Below are 8,199 nucleotides of genomic sequence, written 5' to 3'. Positions count from 1 at the left end.
CGTAAGAAAAAATAAACAAGAATCATTATATACAATTTATAAAATATCCAAATGAAACTGCTGCAATTTGTCATTCATGCATTCCATAATCAGCACACATTCTGCATGAATCTATGAAGCTCATCGATTTGAATTTCATGTGAATAAAAGAATGAAAATATGAAAATGAAATATAAGCAAAATATTCGTAATACCTGCTCCACTGAGTGGTATTATGTCCTATCTCATTTTCATCATTATTTTCCAAAATGAAATGGAAATAGCAAGAAATTCTGCAATAAATATTTATGACACCTGAAAAATTAAAATAAGAAATCAAGAGATCTGATCAGCTATATCTAACTGCTCGAAATAAACACCAACAATTGCAATAAATAGTGAGAATTCTTGATGCAGTGTGCTACCAGTTTGCGTTTCTTCATCTAATGTATTTCGCAAAACACGTGAATGTTTAGCCAGTTGACGTATCGCTGAACATACATTGTGCGTTAACGGCTTTTGCAGTACCAACATTAGCGCGTATATCCATTCAAATAGCGGTCTTGTATAGCCCTCCTCAAGAAAAACCTGAAAATGAAAAAACTGTTTAGAGGGTGCTTATTATCAATTACAGTGCAGTGAAACGTTCAGTTACTGCAATATTTTCAGCAGCAATTACTTCACTCAGCATAAACAGTGACACTGCTTTGAACTATGAATAACATATTACAACATGAAATCATATTTATTAGCTCACGCTATTTTTACCTGGCAACTGTTAACGAAAATGTGACAAGTGGGAAATAATGAAAGAATTTTCTCAAGACAAAATAAAACTTATCACTAGATTTCCTCCTGAACCACAAGGCTATATTTAAAAATAACTCATAAAGCGTTGAAAGGCCTAGGTATTTCAAGCATCATCAAACTACGGCATTGATTTAAATTAAAGAATGTTTCCAAACACTTATTCCTGAGTTTCGGAATATGTTTAAAGTAATCTAAAACATTATTTCAGTGCTGAATAAACTCTTATAAAATATATGCTACAACTTTCGTAATAAAGTTTAGCATTTATAAACATAGGTTGGAAATATTAAATAATAAATAGGAGAAAACATTTTCTGAAATACCCCAAACTTTTAAAACTTAGTTAACCACAATAAATGAAAGATAATCCATCTGAGACTAAATTGTTGCTTTATTTTTGACACTTTCTTCTGCATTTCTGCTCAGAAAGTTACGAAGTGATCAACTTTTGAGCTCAACTTTTTAGTTTAATAAGAAATTTGATTGAAATTCTTACATCTATAAGATATTGAATCACAATATTGACTTGTTGTTCTGACATACTGAACACGAGTTGTAACGTTGGCGGATTACCACGATGATGTGCAAACCTTGGAACATCTTTTGTTTTCATTGGAAATGAGTTAGTTCGTTCCTCTAAACAGAATACACGCCATTCGTCGGGGTCTTTCTAAAACATGTAGAAAGTGTTATTAAACTGAAACTGAATCAAAAGCAATAAAACAAGACGACGATAGATTTACATATTTGATACTTTCTCTGTTGAGCGTTACATCTATCATTAGTTATACCGAAGAACAAAAAATAAAGACTCTTAGAAGGAAAATACAACAACCTATTGTGATCTGAAATGAAACTTGACATCTCAAACTGTTTAATTTTCAATACACGATGGCTGAGTAGTAATAATCAAGTGAATAAGCACCATAAAAACAAGATTCATCCACTTATTTTAACAAATTTTTAAATAAAACTTTTGAATGAAACAAGCATGACAAATTTGTGGCGTATTGAGAAAAAAACTTTAGCAAGAATTAATTACTAAGCTTGGCCATTTATAAGTTAGCAAGAATTACTTACTAAGCTTGGCCATTTATAAGCTATAGCTTTCTTCCAGCGCCATTTTTGAGCATCAACAAGAGATCGTTGCATTGAAAATTTATCACTCTGGAACGTAACAGTTGATTAAAATAGCAATATTAGTTAATATTGCAAAAGACATCAAGTAAATTCAGATTTAGGGAATGTTAAACGTAGGGAAAACATATGTATCGAAAGAGCTGGAATAGTTAAATGCTGCAAGACTACAGGAAAACCTCCACGACCGGGAAAGCACGTAGCAGAGTCCGATCTTCTTTCAAATAAAATTTCCTTACTGAAAATATATGATTCAGGAACAAAAAAAAAAAAAATAGCCGGATTTACCAGGGTAACAGACCACTCAGAAGGCGGTTCACAGCTGAACAATAAATCTTCGGATATTGCAGAAGAGGCAATTTTTGGGGGGAATCGTCTTTGCTGCAACCACTTCTGAACAACGTGCACGCGATACACTAACCTGCATGAGAAATGCAACAAATTTTTCAAACTCGATTTATGCTTTTTTACAACTTATTAAAATCTTCGCCAGAATATTACATGACGTGCCCGAATCCCTTTACGCTATAAAATTTCCGAAATTTCTTCCATTATTTCAGAATACAAAAAAAAAAAAAAAAATACAATTTCCTACTATTATTTCAGTCGTGTTCTACTCGAGCTAACTGCACAATTAACATTATCAAAGTACTGCTTCCTGATATATATTTTCTAACTAGCAGCAATGCAAGAAATTAACATACTATGCGTATTCCAAGAAAACCTCATTAACAATAGAAATAATGGAAGAAACAGAATAACAAGTTCCCAGATCGATTAGAATAGTTCCCTTATATCTGAAAAAACCTGTTAAATTAGTAACCTGCTGCAAGTAATGCGAAGGATCTCGAGGTGTCTCAGTAAGCGAGACGTCTCGCTCATCGAAATCGCCAACATCAAAAACCGCTTCTTGCTCCATTCCCCAACAGCTTATTTTAATCAACAATCTAAAAAGGCATTTTTGATGATGAAGCTAACTTAATCAACTGCAGAACTGATAATGACAAACTAAAGAGGAGGAACCTCATTATGATGGAAATAATGAGAGAAGCAGAAAATAATAAATAAAAAATCTGAAGGAATATCAGCATAAGCGCTGAACCGATTTTTCGCTTAAAGATCAGTCGGCTTTCCAATAACAAAAAGAAGCTACTACGGTAGAAAGACGATGCAGAAACCAGTTCTTCTAACTGGTAGAAAACTAATAGTCCATTTAGTGGACGTTCTATCTTATGAAAAAGCATGCCACTGGTCATCTCACCTATTTAATTATCCTTGTAAACAATTCAGTGTAAAGTTAGAGGAAGCAATTTAACAGAAACAGAGAGAAATTTCGTAGAGAAAGGGATGTCTGTAAAAAAGAATTCAAATTCCAAACAAAGAAAATCAACATTCCCGCAGATAGTTCAACTGCCAGTGGAAGGTACAAGATTGTTTCTCATTTCTGGGATTCACTTATTTTTTTATTTGTATCCAAAGTAACTTGAAAATCAGAATGCAGCACGAATCCGTATATTATGGAGATTAAAAAAAAATACAAGAATTTAAGGAACATAGAAACATTCAACAGCGAAATTTTCATCCCTGTAAACAAAACATAGTGATTCTTCAGTTTCTTCACAAAGTCAAATGGTTGAATGAAAAGAGAAAATAGAAAGAAGCTACAGCAGTTTACAGAAGATTGCTGAGATTTACTTAAAAATGCAAAAGTACAAGACAGGTACTTTATGGAAAATCACATGTGGTTACGAAAAAATTCACTTTTTTCGCCCGGAAACAGTTTAGCAAGTGTGATTACTTTTTACACAAATAATTTTAGTAGAAATCAAAGACTGTATTACAGTCAGCGAAAAATCTATTTCATTTGAACTAAATATTTCATCATACTTCCAGAAGTAGTTATAAAGTTAAAAGTACTCCTAACAAAAACCAAACCTGACAACTTCCAAAAATGATTTCAGGTAAAAAGACTAAACAAAAAACAGCTTGCACAACAGGCGAACATAAAAAAATGCATTCCTGTCCTATACTACATTCCTAAAAAATCCACGAGTGGAAACATCAGCGGCATAAAAAAGAAAACATGAGAAATTATTACAAAATTTAACCACTGGAAACTTTGCAAAATATAAATGCAAAAGAAGTGGTCTCAGTTCATCCATTTTTGGCAATTCGGTGCACCGCATAAACAAGGAATCTTATCAGCCGCATCTTCGATATCAAACTGATAATCATACGTTAACTGAAAAGAAAAGAAAAATCATTTCCGCTAAATATTTTATTGAATTCGATAAGGTGAATCACTTAGTTGGGTAACCAATACCAAGCTAAGCTACATCAAAAAATAGTGAATGTCTTTTATTAAAACACAGTAAAAGAAATTATTTTTTCCACTTTCAATAAAATCCATTTGTTTCAGAAGTGGTGTGGAGAAACCAACACTGCAATAAAGTGTGAAATTTCGAAAAGTTTAGAGGTATTTGGATCCTACCTCTTCTCCAGCACTTATGGGTCTGTTAGCGATAATGATAATTTTTTTGTCATCACCACATGGACCCGAATCCACCAAACGTGTACTGCAGTTCGGATCGCACGAATGATTGATGTATCGTGCTGGTCCACCAGCCATTGTCGCATCAATAAGTTTTTCGTCATCAATACGAAACATGTACACGCCACGATTTTGAGCTTCATATTTTTTTTCACGCATTTCGCCAACCTTCAAGTACCACATGATTAGTCCTCCATGTAACATATGCATCTCTGCTACGAAAAGCGATGCACACTCATGGAATAGCAGATAACGACAAGGACATTAGAGAAAAGTGATAAACTAACAAAAGAAATGGATAACGTCAATTCAAAAAAACTTTTCTCGATAGCTTTTTGACATCAAATAACACCCCATCTACAAAATTAACTTCTAAAAACTAACTTCACTACGTATAACTTCGCCTTTATATTCAATAATCATAGAATTCATTTCAATATCTCGTGATGCATATAATCCTAATCCTTGAATACGTGAACGAGCCAGATACACAGTATTTTTCCACTCTTTCTTCATTTTCTGATACTGTGAATAATAAGCTGTACTCAGTTGTCCAGGTTCCCATCGTCCGCCGTAACAATCTAATGTTGTAGTGCATGAAACGCGCCCTGTAGATAGATCCGCGCTAGACAATGAACTGCTAGTACCACGTGCTGGAATTTAGAAAAATTCAGATCAAAAATTTATATGTAACTTAATAAGCAGAAGATGTCCACAATTTGAACAGTTTCTTTTTGTTTCTTTGGTTTTGCATTCTCGAGAATTTGTAAAATTGGAAATCCATGTCGAAAAATAACAAACTTCTTGTATCACGTGAAAGTACATCAGTACTAACGGACGACCGAGCAGTTGCTGCTGGTGGTTGATTACGGCGACGATGTTTGATAAGTGTTCGAAACCGCGGTTCACATCTAGCGCAGCCACTTGGATTGACTGCCAAAGGCAAGTCCATCAGAGGAACTCCACCGTGTTTAAAAGTATAAGTTATTAGCTGGTCCACTCCCGGTAACTGAAATTAGCCAACTCAAAAGACACTTTGATATCCTTTTAATGAGCAATTTTAAAAAGCTTAATAAAACTCATCGTATGCACAAAAGTTTCCCATCCTTACCGACTCCGTCATTTTTGAAACAGCTGCTTCTGTAAGACCAAATAAGCTGTCACCAGTAAGATTCGCTGGGAATAAACGCAATAATCCATCGTTTTTATCTCGCGTTCTTTCTACTTCCATTAATATATGGTTCCAGGCAGCTAAAATATGTCGGCGTGTTTATCTGTAAATCAGAAACCATAAAGAAAAAAAAGACATGATTAACAACAAGGCAGGAATATTCCTTGTTCTTAATCATGGTTTTTTCCCAAAACTCTAAAGATAGACTGTTAGTGAAATCCATACCCGATGCCGAAGTCTCTCGAATTTCTTGGCCATCTTCGTATGAAATTACAAATTCTGGTGCTGAGGATTTATCGCAAATTGTACACTGATATTGAATACGATCAGTTGCAACAGTTGTCGACCAAAAAATTCGTTTCACACTGTATCCAATCTAAAACCACTCATTTGAAAATTTTTTAAGTACCACTTTATACCCCAGCGTAAAACAAAACTACGATCCAGTGAATCTAAGGAACTCAAACTAACCGGAAATATATGATCTGAATTATGGAACGCTTTCAACTGTTCTGGAAGCAGCTGCCCGATGTGGCTAAATATAAGGCTCCCCACTCGTAGAACTAGTCGGTCGGCTTCACTATGAAACAGTTTTGCTATCAACTGATTTTCTTCACGATCAATATAAATACGACGTAATGCTTTTAAATGGTCGAGTACCAAGTCATTCCGATAATCATCATGCTCATCGCAAATGAAAGTCTGAACATAAGAACAAACTATAATACTTCAACATTTCAATCAAATGAGAATATAAATAGATTCAGAAACGAAGAATTCTAAAAAAAAAACACAGTTCCCATTAAAAGATCTCACCTTATCTTTCATGAATTTTCCCCTCGTTGATTTAGCGCAAAAAACATGGAAATGTTTTTCACAGTTAAGTTTGTAACACCTTAGTGAAGCACCAATAAGATGGCAAACTGAACAAACCACGTTTGCTGCCCGTCTCAATGCATCTTCCACATTTATAAGCGCTCCAGCAGAAGTCTCATAAACCTGCAAAATTCGCACAAGATTTTAAACTTTCCAGTGATGTTTTATTCTGCATACTTGGCTGCATAGGTTTCCATTCAGCGAAACTAACCTCTTCGGACCACAAGGCACAATTAACATGCACCCAAGTGTTTGCATCTGCATTCAGAAGTCTTCCACAATTATCTAAGTCTCCATCTCCACACTGTCCACAAAATGCACACTGCCGTTTGTCTTCTGTAACGTCTATGCAGTGGGAACGTAAAACACTCTGAAGATCGGCAATCAGCTGTTTCTAAAAACATACTTTTTTTGTAACTTCCCAATGTAGCCTTGACTATTTCCCTCCGCAACTGAACCTATTTTTCAAATTTACTTTTTAAATATTCACTGCTGAGATATTAACTAAATATTTTTTCAGTTTGATAAATGATAGCAAAACTTACACCAACATCTTCAGAAAACCTGAACAAGTATTAAAAACAAATATGTTGGTAATGATGAGATATAACTTATCCACCTGACGAGTTTGAATTGATAATTCACGGAAACTTTCTAGAATCGTTGCATCATACTGCATCCACAGCTGTCCTTTCCATTTTTTCTCCGAAACCCTTTGAATGTTCTGATCACCCATTAATGATAGCTCTCGAGCTTGAATTATCTATAATGAATTCAATAAGTACACAGCATATTCCTTCACTTGGAGAATTTCAGTATAAGGTGTTTCTCAATACCATTATCAAAATCAGAATAAAAGTACAGTATCAAAAAATCGAACCTGAATATTATTCCTTGCATCCGACTCAACGCGACCGTCACTTAATGGTGAACATATATTTGAACTTCCAGGGGATTCTAACTGCCCCTTAAAATGCAGAAGGTACGATGCAGAAAGAAGGGTAAAGCAGAATATAAAATTAAAAAAAAAAAAAAAAAACTTTGGGAGATGGCAGATGTACGAACGAGAACATTCAAATAACAGTAAAGAATGGTTAATTTCCAGATGTCTTAAACAAATCAGGAAAATACTATCTAAATCTTTTCATTCGAATAAGATCAAGTGACTCCCACAAAAGTCAAAAACTTTACTTTTCAACTTACTTTCCCGAGATGAAGATATCTGGCAAAATTATCAGCGCTTGCCTGCCGAAGTTTGGCCAGTGTTTCAGCACCAATAAAACGTTCCGCTCTCTGAAATTCAAAACTTCATCAAACCAAAAAAGCATAATAATGAAAAAGAAACATGATTCGAGATCAAGAAGCAAAAACCGAAAGATCCTCTGGTGATAACGCAGCTTTCGCATTAGCCATGTAATTGTAGTAACAATTCATTGAGCAGAACGCTAACGTTTCATCTTTTGGCTGAAATAAACCCAATTTTGATCAAATAGTTCCTAAATATTGATAAAAATATAGTAATTTTTAGGAATCGACAAAGATGAAAAAAGAAAAAAAAAACAATGCAGGAAACCTCATGATCAATAATTCCAAGTTGGCGTGCTGTCTGTCTTACAGCAGGTTGATCAGTCAAGGCACCACAATGACGACATGTAAAGTCATCAGCGACTGGTAA

The 8,199-nt window shown here is 34.5% G+C and overlaps 2 protein-coding genes across 2 annotated transcripts in view; both read right to left on the bottom strand.

The window, feature by feature from the left end:
- Positions 1 to 315: 315 nt before the first annotated feature.
- On the bottom strand, positions 316 to 2,879 carry LOAG_10650 (hypothetical protein; the record flags this gene model as incomplete). The annotated part of the gene is made up of 5 exons (XM_003146174.2): positions 2,750 to 2,879; positions 2,215 to 2,319; positions 1,870 to 1,956; positions 1,286 to 1,459; positions 316 to 567 (listed from the first exon to the last, which is right to left on the bottom strand). Exons 1-5 carry the CDS (start codon positions 2,843 to 2,845, stop codon positions 316 to 318), a joined length of 714 nt encoding a protein of 237 aa, XP_003146222.1. The 5' UTR covers positions 2,846 to 2,879.
- A 986-nt stretch (positions 2,880 to 3,865) lies between these two features.
- LOAG_17819 (F/Y-rich family protein) overlaps positions 3,866 to 8,199 on the bottom strand; it is a gene marked incomplete at its 5' end in the record, with an annotated part of 14,933 nt that continues 10,599 nt past the window's right edge. Inside the window, 13 exons of the mRNA XM_020450483.1 lie at positions 3,866 to 4,168; positions 4,418 to 4,645; positions 4,862 to 5,130; positions 5,279 to 5,486; positions 5,589 to 5,728; positions 5,874 to 6,024; positions 6,120 to 6,350; positions 6,465 to 6,647; positions 6,736 to 6,918; positions 7,144 to 7,287; positions 7,405 to 7,491; positions 7,728 to 7,817; positions 7,896 to 7,988. Of these exons, the coding sequence (XP_020305833.1) occupies positions 4,076 to 4,168; positions 4,418 to 4,645; positions 4,862 to 5,130; positions 5,279 to 5,486; positions 5,589 to 5,728; positions 5,874 to 6,024; positions 6,120 to 6,350; positions 6,465 to 6,647; positions 6,736 to 6,918; positions 7,144 to 7,287; positions 7,405 to 7,491; positions 7,728 to 7,817; positions 7,896 to 7,988 (2,100 nt within the window). The 3' untranslated portion in view covers positions 3,866 to 4,075. The remainder of the gene's footprint in view (positions 4,169 to 4,417; positions 4,646 to 4,861; positions 5,131 to 5,278; positions 5,487 to 5,588; positions 5,729 to 5,873; positions 6,025 to 6,119; positions 6,351 to 6,464; positions 6,648 to 6,735; positions 6,919 to 7,143; positions 7,288 to 7,404; positions 7,492 to 7,727; positions 7,818 to 7,895; positions 7,989 to 8,199) is intronic.

This window comes from Loa loa (genome assembly GCF_000183805.2).
Source record: "Loa loa unplaced genomic scaffold supercont3.133, whole genome shotgun sequence".
In the NCBI taxonomy this organism is placed as follows: Eukaryota; Metazoa; Nematoda; class Chromadorea; order Rhabditida; family Onchocercidae; genus Loa; species Loa loa.
Note: the sequence above shows the minus strand (reverse complement) of the source record. Positions and strands in the feature narration are given on the sequence as shown.